General features: G+C 38.9%; 1 protein-coding gene across 3 annotated transcripts in view; it reads left to right on the top strand.

Moving 5' to 3' along the window:
* The window catches only part of LOC307040629 (anoctamin-1-like), a 72,512-nt gene that overhangs the window by 43,348 nt on the left and 13,929 nt on the right, over positions 1 to 15,235 (top strand). For all 3 annotated transcript variants that reach the window (XM_079683654.1, XM_079683653.1, XM_079683655.1), the window contains 2 exons: positions 10,303 to 10,403; positions 14,064 to 14,206. In XM_079683654.1, coding sequence (XP_079539780.1) covers positions 10,303 to 10,403; positions 14,064 to 14,206 — 244 coding nt within the window. The remainder of the gene's footprint in view (positions 1 to 10,302; positions 10,404 to 14,063; positions 14,207 to 15,235) is intronic.

Below are 15,235 nucleotides of genomic sequence, written 5' to 3'. Positions count from 1 at the left end.
CAAATGTGCAGGGATAAAGACATTTGACATCCTAACAACATTTTGTCAAGCAGGGTAACTGCATTCTCAATTACGTTTAGCTAGAAACGTATTTTCTCCCACGTTACGTTTGTTATGAACGTATCTTAAATACGTTTATTTTCTACATATCTTTGCCATTTATTGTCTTGCTTATAATAATGATAATAGTCTTGATTTCAAATTTGAAATCGAGAATCGGGCTCGATACATGGTTAAATTAAAATCAGTAGACAAGGCTGTAATTTCGCCAGCTGTTACTCTCATGAGCGAGGATAAAAATATTAGTTTTAACATGCCAAAAAGCTGCTGTGTTGTTTATTGCACCTCAAACATTAAAACTAATCCAGAGTTACGTGTTTCTGTACTCCCTCTAAGAAGAAAGGACAGTAAAAGAAGATCTCTGTGGCTTCAGGCTTGATCGCCGTTCAAATGACAGCGTTGGTTTCCACAAAAGTGGGCGGGGCTGTAAAGTGACGTAGATTTTACTCTCATCTATTATTCAAAACCATTCTATTTATTCTAACGGAAATTACATGCCAGTGTTTTATCTTTTTATTTAGCGATTTGTTTTTGCATGTTTAACTGGGAATGTTTTCATGTCCGCTGATTGGATGTTTTAGCCGCAATGCACGTTGCACAGTGTTAATGCGATGATATCTGAAAAAAAATTCAGAGTTTAGGATGGTCGAAGACACTACACTACCCATAATCCCCAACTATTGTTTGGGACTACAGTCCCATTGACAAACCCTGTGATTAATCTTCAAGCTCCGGGATTTAATGTTGGAGTGGCAGTGTGCCAAGGTTACGCCGAGCGTCAAGCTCTTTGAAATGGAACGAAACCACGGCAGACTATTCAAAACTGGACTCGAACGTCCCCCCAGAACTACACATTATGGCTATTGTGTTTCGCAACATGTTCTCTATGGCACGTCTCTACTGGGAGTTGTAGTTTTAAAAGACGTTTTCGTTTTTCCCAAAATTAGAAGTTGACAGTATTAAACTGTGTACAGCCCTGGAGGTTTAGGCGATAGGAAACAAATTGGTGTGTACAAATTTAAAACGTGTAATTACTAAATGGGTGAAAATATCTTGTATCCATAATGGGCAGTATTAATATATACCCACATGACAGCTCATTGTTACTTTGTAATTCTACTCCACTACAATTCAGAGGTTAACCTGGTATTTTTACTCCACTACATTTATTTTAGTTACTTTGCAAATTCTGATTAATGATTTGAAATATAAACAACCCTTAAAGCAGACTTTAGTTACACCTGAGTACAATTCAGGGAAAGGTGATTGTCAAGTGCCAACAATCAGGAGAGATATTTGATTGTTGGTGCTTGAGAAGATTAAACATTTATCTGCAGATCTCTATAAAGTATATACATTAATCGTTATTCTCTACTAATAGTTAATTAAAAACTGTATATAATTGTTATTTTGCACATCCCTTTCAAGATTTCAAGATTTTCTAAGGTTTATTGACATATCATATACACAACTACGGTGTAGTTATGCGATGAATGAAAAACTTGAACATTATTCAACAAAAATAATTCAATAACGTGCTTTAACCAAGAGGCGGTGCACACAAGGTACACACAGCATACTAATAATAACGTTGTATTATTAGTGTAGGACACTTATGTATGTATAACATCTGAAGATATGTAGTTTTATTCATGTTTTTACATAATTTTACAGGATATTGCTATACTATTTCTCATGTTTTACTTCTACACATTATTATCTGATTTGTAAAACATCACAGACAGAAAGATATATCCGTCATTTAATGGTAAGCTATTGAAATTGTGAATCCATAGATGTGTCTCCCATCACCCAAATCCCCTGACTATTCTCTCAGCTCAGTATTTATATTCTTATATTCAAAGAAAATCAGTAATATCTTTAAGTCCTTTTCTATCAGCTGTGCACCGTTATGGTGTAAATATAACCTATCTACCAATTGGATCAAATATAAAAGTCAGCCGAATTACTATTGATACTGCAAGGAGACGTATTTTGTGAAAATAAATGTTTAATTGTTGATATATTTATGATCAACGTCACGTATTCAGTTTCGGCGGCAGTTCTTCAAGTTTGTCCAGAAGTCTTCTCATCAGCGCTCTAATAAAGAACTACGGCAGATGTGTAATATTTAATGCTGCTGAACCGTATATTACAATGCAGTTATGTGATGACTTCCAAAGAGAAAAGCAAGAAAACTCGGAATAAAGTATTTTTATTTATTTTTTTAAATGTTTTCGGATTTCACATCGCATAAACACAGGCTTCCCAACGTGCATTGCGGCTAAAACATCCAATCAGCAAGCTGAGGATCTTTCCTATGTCTGTTTCCGGTATTGTTCCTGTAATGAGAGTTCACATTTATGCTACATTGGAGGGCTGATCCAGATTTGTGTCCGATATGACGTAATGTCGGCAATACGGACCCACGGCACTATAAGAAAGTTGCTATCAGAAACAATGCCCGACTGTTTTGCACATAATATGGTCTTTGTTTACATTAGCCTCTTAAGCCCGAGGGTCCCAACAGTGGACCCCCCCCACCATTTTTTTTACGAGACTATGTCTCAGGGATTCTTAACATTTATGAAACTATTAATGTTCCATACCCTTTTAACGATAAGAAACTCAGCTAACTAACAATATGAACCATTTTTAGCTAAAAGAAACACAAGAGTAATAGCCTACCAAGCCTTTGAATTAGCATGGAGCGAAAAAATGCTAACTAATGCTAACGGACTTTTGCACAGCACTCACGGTAGCAATGCCCTTATTACTTATCGTCACTGCACAAACAAGATATCCGATTAAAGCTGAGACTCCACAGATTCCACACATGTAATGTCATCACTGTAGGACCCAAAATTGCAGAGCTATCAGCCAGAAAAGTAAACAACATCCGGTTTCAAAGATATTACAATAATTACATCTTACCTTTTTCGATTTGTGATCAAAAGTTGTGTTCACCGGAATAAAAACGCCGCTCAAGGTTAATCCAATGTCTTTGTGTCATGTAGAAATGTTGCTGATAATCCACCATCATATTTATGGCAATATACCAGGTATAAAGTTTTGCCGTCCAGGCTTGTACTTTGAGATGTGCTTTGTTTGCTTCTCTATTACGTCCGCAATGGTAATGCAGGGCTCTCAAGTTTTGAACAGAGTTCAGAGTGAGATTTTGGCAGCGGTGTTTGGTACTCCAACTTCTGGCTCCCCTCAAAGTTCCCATGAAGCCCTCTGTACCGCGAATGTCAACGGGGGGGGGGGGGGGGGGGGTGCTAGTGGAGTATGAAGCCCTCTGTATTGCAAATGTCAAAGTGGGGGGGGTGCTAGTGGAGTGCAAGCTTCTCAAACAAGCCTAGTTTGTTTACAAAATTGCGGCGCAACTTGGTGGGCGGTACCCTGGAAAGAACTCTCTGCGTGAGAAATACAAGGTGTGGCATGTGAGCGTGTGAATGGAGTGAAATGCGTGTGTCTCACGCCAAATGCGTGACACTTGAGAGCTCTGTTTACGTGGATTTGGGAACTGCTCATCGATTCTATTGGATACATCGTTAAGAAAAAGGTGTAAATCACCCAAATCGACCAATGGGTTCCAGAGATATGGTCCTGCGTAAAGTAAGAAGGATGCCAGCCGGCGTAAGCACTTTACGCAGCAGACTTTACTTATTGTTTACTACCGTATGGAAGCAGGAATTGCAGGACCCAGAGCGCACGGAGCACAGAGCGGACAGCAGATAACGGAATTGCAGTTTTATTGCTTAAAGATTATCAGAACATTTCAAAGGGGACACAGCCACATTGGATATTAACCTATAGATTAACTACATCATCGTTGTTATCGTTTTAATGCCATTGAAGACCAGTTTAGACCTGACAAAGACAAAGGTAAGCCATGTTAGCATTGTGTAGCTACCTAGCGCCACTTTTTCTGATTTACGTTTTGGTTGATAACGTTGTGAGTTTGTATCTTTCAGTATTGAGGTGGGCACCGTTAGATTCTGTGTCTTTACGATCATAAGCGATGTGTTGGATGTGCAGCTGGGATAAGTAATAAGGGAGCTAGGAGTGGTTTTTGGTCAAATGGAACTGCTGGTTCCCAAATTACCCAGAGGTGTGTCCGCCGGGACTTTATTTTTCTAAACCTCTCTAAAAAGGTCAAATTTCACTTATTTTGCATCAATCTTGATACAGGGCACTTATTATATGTTATAGTTTGGATTCCTAAAGCTTTTAGTCTACTAACCCATCATTCAAGGGTGGTTTTCACTATAAGTAATGGTTTTCTTTTAGGCGGACATTATAATTTACATGTTTTTATTATGTTCCATATGAATTTACTTTCAAATAAAAACATCTATATTGATTCTGACACTACTACATCCAACTCACAGATGTAACCTTGCTTTGAGAGAAAAGATTATTAATTTACCCCTTTTAGAAGTGAAGATATAGTCTTTGCTGTGTTAGTGGCATTTTGGAGCCTGAAACCTGAAAAACAGGCTCAGGGCTTAAGAGGTTAGCAAGCATCGCTAACACTCAGAGCTAAGCTGTACTGGAGAGAGCACATGTGTAAAAAAGCCGGATATAAAAAGGAACTCACCTTGTGTTAAACCCGCAAGAGAAAAGCATTTGAGCTCCATACTGTTTCAGAAATAATCCTTGATGTGGTTTGGAACATGATATGGCGTTTCATCACGGCAGTAGAATCTCACGCATGAGCAGGCATAAGCTCCGCCCCCTCTTCTTTTTCTTTTCTCAAATATTTTTGTTTTTAAAGCTTTATACCCAGAATCGGCCCTTTTGTAAAAGGAAGTGATATAGAGGGATATGAGGCATGGCTAGAATAGGTGATCTGTTTGGTATTTTGAGCAAAACACTTCGTAGACATGTTCTTAATATATTTATTATATATCTATTGCCTAAGAATAGCATGATAGGTGACCTTTAAAGGTTAATTAGATCTTGTGCGAGGAGAAAGGATATTGAACAATACAAGCAAGCACTGAGACGTATTCTCATTGAATGCCACCATCATTTATTGAGCAAGGTGTTTCTCTCTTTATATTAATCCTTAACTTGGTAAAGGGCTTTATCTAAATATGATCATCTTGATGGCTTCTCAAATCCTAGTCCAATTTCTTAGAAAAATAACCATATGTGACCTGCTCCATCAAAATCAGTCGCATTGACCCGAAGACACATTTTGAGTTGTATACATCTTCCCTTTACAATCTTCAAAAATGTATTTATCGTGTGATTTTGGAAATAAAAGTTTCATATTCTGAAAGCCAAGACTTTGTTTATTTAAAATCAAACAAAACACCCAAGTCCACGTTTATTTTGAAATGAGTCGTTGCGACTTCCGACTGATTTCGATAGAGCGGGTTACATATCTTGCGCTGTCTGATTTAGGTCCAAGGGTCCCTTACCCAACCCTCTGATATTTACCTAGAGATTATTCTATCCCCCTTAAGCATTTGAGACTGAGGACTATGTACAAAAACTTGAAAACAATGGCATTGGCAATACTTGCATACATATATATTTATATATGTATGGAAATATATATGTATGATATATTTAATAGATGCATATGTATGTATATATATATATACATATATTACAGAACAACGGTATAATCAACAGTAATGCAAAAAGCTGAAGATGTAACTAATAATTATTATTCTTATTCTTAAAATCAATGTGGTGTACGTCTTTGACGTGCCTTTAAAAACGGTGGTGGTCTTCAGGTGCTCCTCCAGCACCAACACACTCTCACTCCATAATCGTCCAGGAGCGACGCTTAGTCAGGGTCCCGTGGCGTGCAGTTGTGACGCTCCTAGGCTCCTTCAGCTTCATAAAGGGACGCAAATAGCTTTCATCTGATTGCAATGTATTCCCATCTGCGGCGGGATTTGACGCTCATGGAAGCACGGCATTCGTTTGTGTCGGCTGCCCTTAAAGGCATTGTGAGCGTCCATTCCCATTGGATAACGGCAAATTGTACACCCGGAAGTAAATATTCCCCTTACTGTCGATTGATTTTAGAGTGATATCTGCACTACTCATCGACTAAAAAACACCAGATTGTCCTTGTTAATTACACAACAGTGATTGGTTTAAATTGTGTGCAATGCTTTTGTATTTTTCCCCTTCGATTCGGAGAAACAAATATTTTTCCGGAGTAAAGGTTGGCAGAAGACACTACACTACCCAGAATACCCAGCTATCGTTTAGGACTACACCATGTGCTCTGTTTGACAAGCCCCATGATTAGTTCTCAAGCTCTGTGATTGGTTGACCTCAAACTGCATTCCATTCATTCCAATGGCTGGCGTCTATGTCACGTGATCTTCAAATTTCTCCCTGCAGAAAAAAAAACCATGGCCGAACTTAGTTTTATTCTCGGTGGAAAATGCCTATTTTAAAGGTAGCTTGGCCATTAAAATGCGTTTTGATGTCATTTGATGCGAGAAATATGAGTTGTTATTTCAGATTATGTGTGCAGTGGATGTACATGATCTTTAGTTTGCCAGTTATTATGAAGATTACTTCAGGAAATTGTGTCCATACAACGTTTTCATTGTTACCAAGGTGGTTGCTAGGGACGCTGCTATCGATATTATTTCTGTTATGTTGTGTAACTGTTTAATGGTGTTATCTTTATTGCTACCCCCTTCCCCGTCAATGTATAGTGTTGGTCCATAGCGCAAACGTATTACTTTAACAAAATCCGCATCTAAAATTGTGCCATAGATACGTTATTTTCCCCTGTGCAATTCTCCATTTACTCAACAATAACACATAATTATCCTTGTGTTTATTTATTTGTTTGATTAATAAACACAAGTTGGAGTCCGTCAGGACCGAGGGTCAGATCAGCTCATTTGCTTTAGAGAATATTACACCCGGAAGTAAGTATTCTCTCCGCTTCGCTTGACAAACCCCGTGATAGTCCTCAAGCTCTGTGATTGGAGAGTGTGCTCAGAGGGTTACCCCGAGCGTCGAACAGCACTTGAAATGAGATGGAACCACGGCAGACTATCCAAAACTGGATTTGAACGGGTCCACCCCGACCCCCCCTCCCCCACCCCGTCCCCATAACTACACATGCTGGCTATTGTGTTTTGCAACATGTTCTCTATCTATGGCACGTCTCTACTGGGAGTTGTAGTTTTAAAAGACGTTTTCATATTCCCCATAATAAGAAGTTCCCAGTATTAAACTGTGGGGATAGGAAACACTCAAATTAAAAAAATATAATTAATAAATGAGTGAAAATAGCTTGTGCCCATAATGGGCAGCATTAATATATATACCCACATGCCAGCTAAGGTCAGAAGAGCTTTATTTAACAGCTGGTCTTATGTCTGTGACCCCTCCTGTTGTTAATTGATAAGCCTGAAACATGCACTTGTCAAGGTTCAGAGGGAAATTTTGCAAATATGACAGTAGCCATCGATCATCTTAAGATAAGATATACTTTATTGATCCCAAGTTGGAAACATTTGCGTTACATCAGCATGTGTAACAGTTGTAAATATGCAGTGGTGTTTATTTGTAAATCATTTAGTATAATCACACAAATTCTGTGTTTTATATTTAATAATTCTGTGTTCTTTATTTATTGATTGTTCACCCCCAGATGAAATATATACATACATCTTATAAGAGTATAATACATTATTTATAATATCAGTTAAAATAAGTGCTTCAACATAGTTAACATTGCTGGAGGTATGCACAAATATTGATAGATGTCTTGTAATGCACTATTTAGGAACCTGCGACCCAAGTTTTTCATTCATTGTATAACTACACCGTTTGTGTATATGATATGTCAATAAACCTTAGAAAATCTTGAAATCTTGAAAGGGATGTGCAAAATAGTCATTATATACAGTCTTTAATTAAGTAATAGTAGAGAATAACGAGTAATGAATATAATTTATAGGGATCCTATTAATATCTAATAATAAAAATAATGAAATTCAATAACATGCTTTAACCACTAGGTGTCCCTTTATATCAGCTGTGCACATTTTATTGTGTAAATACAGCCTATCTACCAATTGGATCAAATATAAAAGTCAGCCGAATTAGTGTTGATGCTGCCAGGAGACTTATTGTGTGAAAAGAAATGTAAGATGTTGTTTACTTGCTGATATATTTATGATCCACGTCACATTTTCAGTGTTGGCGGCAGTTCCTCATGTTTGTCTAGAAGTCTTCTCATCAGGGCTCTATAAATAGAGAACTATGGCAGATATGTAATATTTAATGCAGCTGAACCGTGTATTACAATGCCGTTATGTGATGACTTTCAAAGAGAAGAGCAAGCACACTCGGAATAAAGTATTATTTAATTTTTTTAAAATGTTTTTGGTCTGTTTCCGGTATTTGTTAATGACGATGTGATGTGAGATGTGAGACTGGAATTGCACAGGGGAAAATAACGTATATATGCCACAATTTTAGATGCGGATTTTGTTAAACAAATACGTTTGCGCTGTGGACCAACACTATAAATTGACGGGGAAGGGGGTAGCAATAAAGATAACACCATTAAACAGTTACACAACATAACAGAAATAATATCGATAGCAGCGTCCCTAGCAACCACCTTGGTAACAATGAAAACGTTGTATGGACACAATTTCCTGAAGTAATCTTCGTAATAACTAGCAAACTAAAGATCATGTACATCCACTGCACACATAATCTGAAATAACAACTCATATTTCTCGCATCAAATGACATCAAAACGCATTTTAATGGCCAAACTAACTTTAAAATAGGCATTTTCCACCGAGAATAAAAAGTTCGGCCATGTTTTTTTTCTTCTGCAGGGATACATTTGAAGATCACGTGACATAGACGCCAGCCATTGGAATGGATGGAATGCAGTTGGAGGTCAACCAATCACAGAGCTTGAGAGCTACTCACGGGGCTTGTCAAACAGAGATGGATGTAGTCCTAAACCATAGCTGGGGATTCTGGGCAGCTTAGTGTCTTCTGCCATCCTTTACTCCGAAAAAATATTTGTTTCTCCGAATCAAAGGGGAAAAATACAAAAGCATTGCACACAATTTAATCCAATCGATGTTGTGTAATTAACAAGGATAATCTGGTGTTCTTTAGTCGATGAGTAGTGCAGATATCACTGTAAAATCAATCGACAGTAAGGGGAATACTTACATCCGGGTGTACAATTCTCCGTTATCCAATGGGAATGGACGCTCACATTGCCTTTAAGGGCAGCCGACACAAACGAATGCCGTGCTTCCATGAGCGTCAAATCCCGCCGCAGATGGGAATACATTGCAATCAGTTGAAAGCTATTTGCGTCCCTTTATGAAGCTGAAGGAGCCTAGGAGCATCACAAGTGCACGCCACGGGACCCTGACCAAGCGTCGCTCCTGGACGATTATGGAGTGAGAGTGTGTTGCCAGCACAGTGTGCAGGGAGGAAACAAAATCCACCAATCCCCTGAAAAGGCCAGGGTTAACTGAAGAGTTAGTCTCGTCATGCCCACACAAATCCATCTCAAAAGCCCAACAAAACGTCATTATCCGCCTCCTCATTGTGTTTCCTCACCACAATCCTGTGGCCGTCGTCCAGCTGCGTAGCAGTTGCTTACTTGGGGCGATACAATTAGTATTAGTTTTGAGCACGCTGCTTGGCTACATTTTATGACATATATACAAACATATATACATATATACTTTGAATTAGCAATTGGCTAACCTGCTACAGAGACCCGTCTCCGTGGGGCGATTTTGTCCATCGCCCCAGAACTGAACTTCAGTCATATACAGTGTATAGGAAAAGCATATATTTTGCGCAAATTATTTAAAAAACACATTTTACTCTTATTTCTGGGTGCACTTCATATTTTAAAGACTCAAATATTGACAATTTACATAATTAATTAGTATTATTATTAATAATAATGTTTTTGTGTGTGGTTTAGGGAGGCTGGCGCCCTATCGCCCTCTATGGGCCAGCCACCATTGATTTAATATGAATAGTATTAATTAATTATATACAACCTTTTTTCTCCCCCCCCCCCCCCTATTTTAAGCACCCCCCATGGATGGATACACCCTTAACATTCGCCTATACTGCCTATGCCACGGCTCTGTTTAAGCCATTACATACATGTTGTCATTTTGCTTTAGGCCTGTTGTTAAAATGCCTTTTTGCTGTGTTGGACTTTAGTGTTGCTTTGTGTTGCAGTGTGCTCATGGAGGCTGTCTGATGGAGCTGTGTATCCAGCTGAGTATCACCATGTTGGGAAAGCAGCTTATTCAGAACAACCTTTTTGAGATTGGAGTACCGTAAGTATGCATCACTTTAAATTGTTTGTTAATGATTATAAACAATTCTCTGTATTTCAAAGATGTGCTCTGTTGTTGTAATAAGCTGGTAAACAGAAACCACCATGTCAGTTAAAAAAAAACCACATGATAAACATTTCATACACGTTTGGAGTAATTTACCATTACTACAGAAAAAATTAATGATTGTTACACTGTTGTTCCAATGCACAATATGTGCTCAATGAGTACCCGGATGGTTAAAGTCCATGAAATGTCCCAAATAAACATTATTCTGTGTTAATAAATCGCTTCATCACTTTCCACTGTTTCATTTGACATATCAACATCAATGATTCTTTCCATAAATACCCCCCAAATAACATGAAATGTGTGCCACTTTCCCGTGTTATTCCGCTCCGGTAGCGAAAAGCTTGCCAGCCATTAACCCAGCTGTGTGACGTCACACGTGGCAAACACCAGCCTCGTCTGGATTGTTTGTTTTGTATCCTTCCGCTATTTCCGCTCAACATATGTGTAATCGGACCTCGCTAAACTTTTTTTATCTAACAATTCATGATGGGGAAGCGATGTGTAGTTGTGAGCTGTGAATGTTTCCTGATTGCTATAAACATTGATCATGGGTGCTGGAAGATTGTGCACAAAACTCGGGTCAGAATTAAGTTACTACAGGTGTTATGCCAGCTTGAGCTAAATGTCACCAGAGTACAGTGAACTTGCCTAGTGACTGAAATATATAAAAGTTGAAGTGAAATAAGTAAGGCCAAAAATGAATTACGTCTGAATATCTTTATTATTTTTACCACTTTTAATTATTTGTGGGCTCGCACATATACCAAAATAGACTAATGTACACTGCAATAAAGATCAAATGTTACAATTGAAAAATTAACAAAAGAACCCTTTTTTATTTATCAAACAGTAAATTAATACAATCTTACAAACTTGTGATTTGGAAAATGTTGTTATATTTACATGTTTCTTTGGAAAAATAATATTCTAAATGATGTACTTTGTAAATTATTTACATCATGCGAAACCATTTTAACCAGTTCAGCTGCATGACTTATGTCAAATTACAGATTTGGCCATTGAAATCCCTGATAGCGGCCTCCCGGTTCAGGGTAAGTCTTCCGTATCTCGGTTACAGCACATGCAGGCAGCGGGACTCTGATTTTTGGGGCGAGTACACCCCAGCACCAACGTACAAACTGTCGATAAGCTGTATATCGATACTTCCTCATGAAAAAAAAGTATACAGATTATAAATATATTTGGAGAAAAATAAAATGTTATGTAGTACTATTATGTAGCAATGGTTACAAATTGGCTTATAACATGATATTTGTATTTTACTTGTACAAAATAAATATGAGGTTGTACATGACTGCTTGACAGAATCATAGGGCTCTTATATATTTCCTCACATGTGTAGTTGTTTCTTTTCCCAAGCATATATTGAACTTGCATACACAGAAAAAATAAAAGCCAAGCTGTTTTTGACTGCTTGAAAGAGTTTAATGTTATCTTTAAAAGTGTACCATATCTGTAGCGACTAAAAGTATTATATGAAAGCAAAGCTGCAATAGGCAGTTGGGTCAATCAATATTTACTTACTGGTGTAGTGGGCCATCAACTGCTCTGTGTTGTTGTTTGTATTGAAGATACGCTATTTTCAGTGTCCAAACACTGAGACAGCCTTCTCTAAAGCCTGGGTGGCAAATAATGCACCTTGGTTTCTCGTCGGCGTCTTCTATCCGACAGAGTCCTACACGGGTCTGATTTTCAAGACCCGCTCCCGCCCCGCACCCGTGACGTGCAATACCGAACCCGCCCCGCTACCCGCACATATTGCCAATTAGTTCCGCAACCCGACCCGACCCGCCGGCACAAGATCCGCAACCCGACCCGAACCCGCATATATATAAGCAGTGAAAACGTGCAATTATTAACACACGCAGTTGCATATTTGGCTCAAAAAGCCTGGGATGTTGGTTATTTTCTCCATCTAGGATGACACCAAAAGCCTCCCAGACGTTGGATTTCGCTCTTGAGGAAGAGTCATTGAAAATGCTGTATTCTCCGCTAGAGAGCTTCACCTCAGCCATTCAGAATGTGGTGCGCTCAGCAGCAGATAGATGCACTGCAGAGGTTATGATTATGCTCGGTCCCGCGGAGGAGAGGTCTGAGGATTTAAACATTAAACTAAATTATTATTGTTTAAATATATTTATTATGCAACACCCGCAACCCGACCCGCATCATCTTTGTTTTACCCAGAAGCGAACCCGGAAAAAAGCGTTTGAAAAAATACCACCCGCAAATCACCTTTTTTGCGGGTTACCCGTCGGGTACCCGCATATACCCGACCCGATGCAGGACTCTGCTATCTGGTCAGTAGGTTGCAAACTGTCTATTTGTTCCATCACCTGCCAGATCTCTCTGCAGCATACACATTCATCTGCAGTGGGCATGCTTTCACAGCATTGACATGTACACCTGAATATTGTACATAACATTAAAAAAAAACAATATCTGCCGGACGTGTGAGGAACAGATGACAAATTAAGATCGACATTTAGTGCAGGTCAAATTAAATAAAACAGAATTTATCATTCAGTATTGCCGACTCGAGTCTTGCCGGCTGCGGAATCCGCTTCTCTTTCACAAGTTTCTGCCTCGTTGTTCGATTGCCGGGCAGGAGGCTCGTACTGATAAGGCAAGATGCCTTGAAGTGAAAGGCTAGCCGGTTCACTCTCTACTTCTGAAACTGAATCCAGATAACCCACCGAATCTGAGCTTGAATGATCGCTGTCGCTGTCGCTGTCTGAGGTTGTCGCGTTGCTTGCCATTTGGACTGATTTGATCAAATGGCAATATTTGCCACGTGTGACGTCACCGCTCGTTCGGGAGTGATCGGGGGCGTACTCGGCAAACTTCGGAACCAACATCGGTTTTTAACGTATATGTCATTTAATTATGACCAAACTTTAAACATTTTTATTTATTTTTATTCTGGTGATATCTAAACTACATGTTAAAAAACACCTGTGTTAGATGCATTACATGGCCTTTAACACATAACATTCAAATAGTTGAGTGTGTAACATTGGCTATGTTACAGTTTTAGCGATTAAGGTTGCTCCAGTAAACACAGCACTATACAAATAAAGGTTATAGCCTACAGGTGTGGTTTGTCACTATTTAATTTACATGCCACCATAGTAAGGACAAGAAGCCCCTATAAACTGTATAGGGTTAATTGAGCTGTCTGTATTGATTTGCTAGCTAGCTAGCTAGCTAACAGCGGCGATCGTCAATTCTGCTGAGGGCACAGCTGCCATGTGTAATTTGAGACAACACTACATGGTTAAAATTCATGCACTCAATAAGGGTTTACGCTGCACAACATGACAGAGTAGTAAGAAAAGTGTTTGAATTGAAATACACCTCTTATGAAGCTTCAAAGAATAACATATCAAACATACAAGATAATTGTGTTCATGCTAGTGTATTTACATCTGTTTGTATTGGTTTGTGTGTGTATGCTTTTGTGTGTGTGTGTGTGTGTGTGTGTGTGTGTGTGTGTGTGTGTGTGTGTGTGTGTGTGTGTGTGTGTGTGTGTGTGGGTGGGTGGGTGGGTGTTTGTGTGTTCCTCAGCAAGCTGAAGAAGTTGATTCGCTACATTCGGTCAAAGCAAGGAACCTTTCAAGAAGAAGAGAGGAAGAAGAGGCTGCAGAGATATGAAACGGATCACTTCCTGGAACCATTTGCTGGGTTGACACCTGAATATATGGAAATGAGTCAGTACCACACGTGATATCACTACGCACACACACACCTAATGGTTGAAAGTAACTACGCTCATTTAGTAATCCAGTAAAATATTGAGGTACTTTTGCTTAACTACTATTTAAATGTAATGCTCTAATTCACCACTACATTTATTTTAAGGATTTAGTTCCTAGCTACTTTGCCTTAAATAAGCAGGATATTCTCCACATATTAACGCCATTTTCAGATTTTTTTTAAGCGTAAATGCAATCGCCAGTTGTGAAAAGCGAACGTTATGCTAAAAACAAACTACATCACAGTGGCGTGGCTACGCTTCACTACCACCGAGCCAAAGACTGACTCATGTGATGACATTAACTAGTTTATTTAGTCACTTGTTAGCAACCATCGTTTTTCATGACAAACTGCAGCATTGGGTCGGGTCACATTTACCCGCTATTGATTTTCAAGGTACAATGTTCTTTTATTTATCATACAGAACAGTGATTTTTGATCGCACAGGGATGAAACTTATACCAATAGAACCTGTGAACTCTCAGCTTGTCATATGACATAGTTTGTGCAGATAGCATGAAGGATAAAATATCGCTTGGTTTTAGACTTTTGTTTAGGTACAAATCTCTCTATCTCTCTCTATCTATCTATCTATCTATCTATTGATCTATCTGTAATGTTCTGTTCTATGGACATATAATTGTCTACATAAACAGACAACGCGGACTACTTCTCTCATTCCGAGTGTCCATCTTTATTCAACTGGTATGTAACGTTGGGTTACGTATTGTAACCCTTGTTATATTAGTACAGGCGAAGCCCTCTACTGGACTCTATGGGTACTACCCTCTATGCAAGCATTCACCTACTGAGACTTCTATAGACGTAGCCGGCCTAGGGCGGGCCTACCTGAATGTAGAGGGCTTCGCCTGTGCTAATATAAAAATGTTGGGTTACAATACGTAACCCAACGTTATACCACTCACAGGCTCCGCCCTCTACTGGACTCTATGGGTACAGTGGGTGGAGCCCCGATGCATGTA

The sequence above is a fragment of the Notothenia rossii genome (assembly GCF_949606895.1).
Source record: "Notothenia rossii genome assembly, chromosome: 5".
Lineage (NCBI taxonomy): Eukaryota > Metazoa > Chordata > Actinopteri > Perciformes > Nototheniidae > Notothenia > Notothenia rossii.
This window is presented reverse-complemented; position numbering and strand designations above follow the sequence as displayed.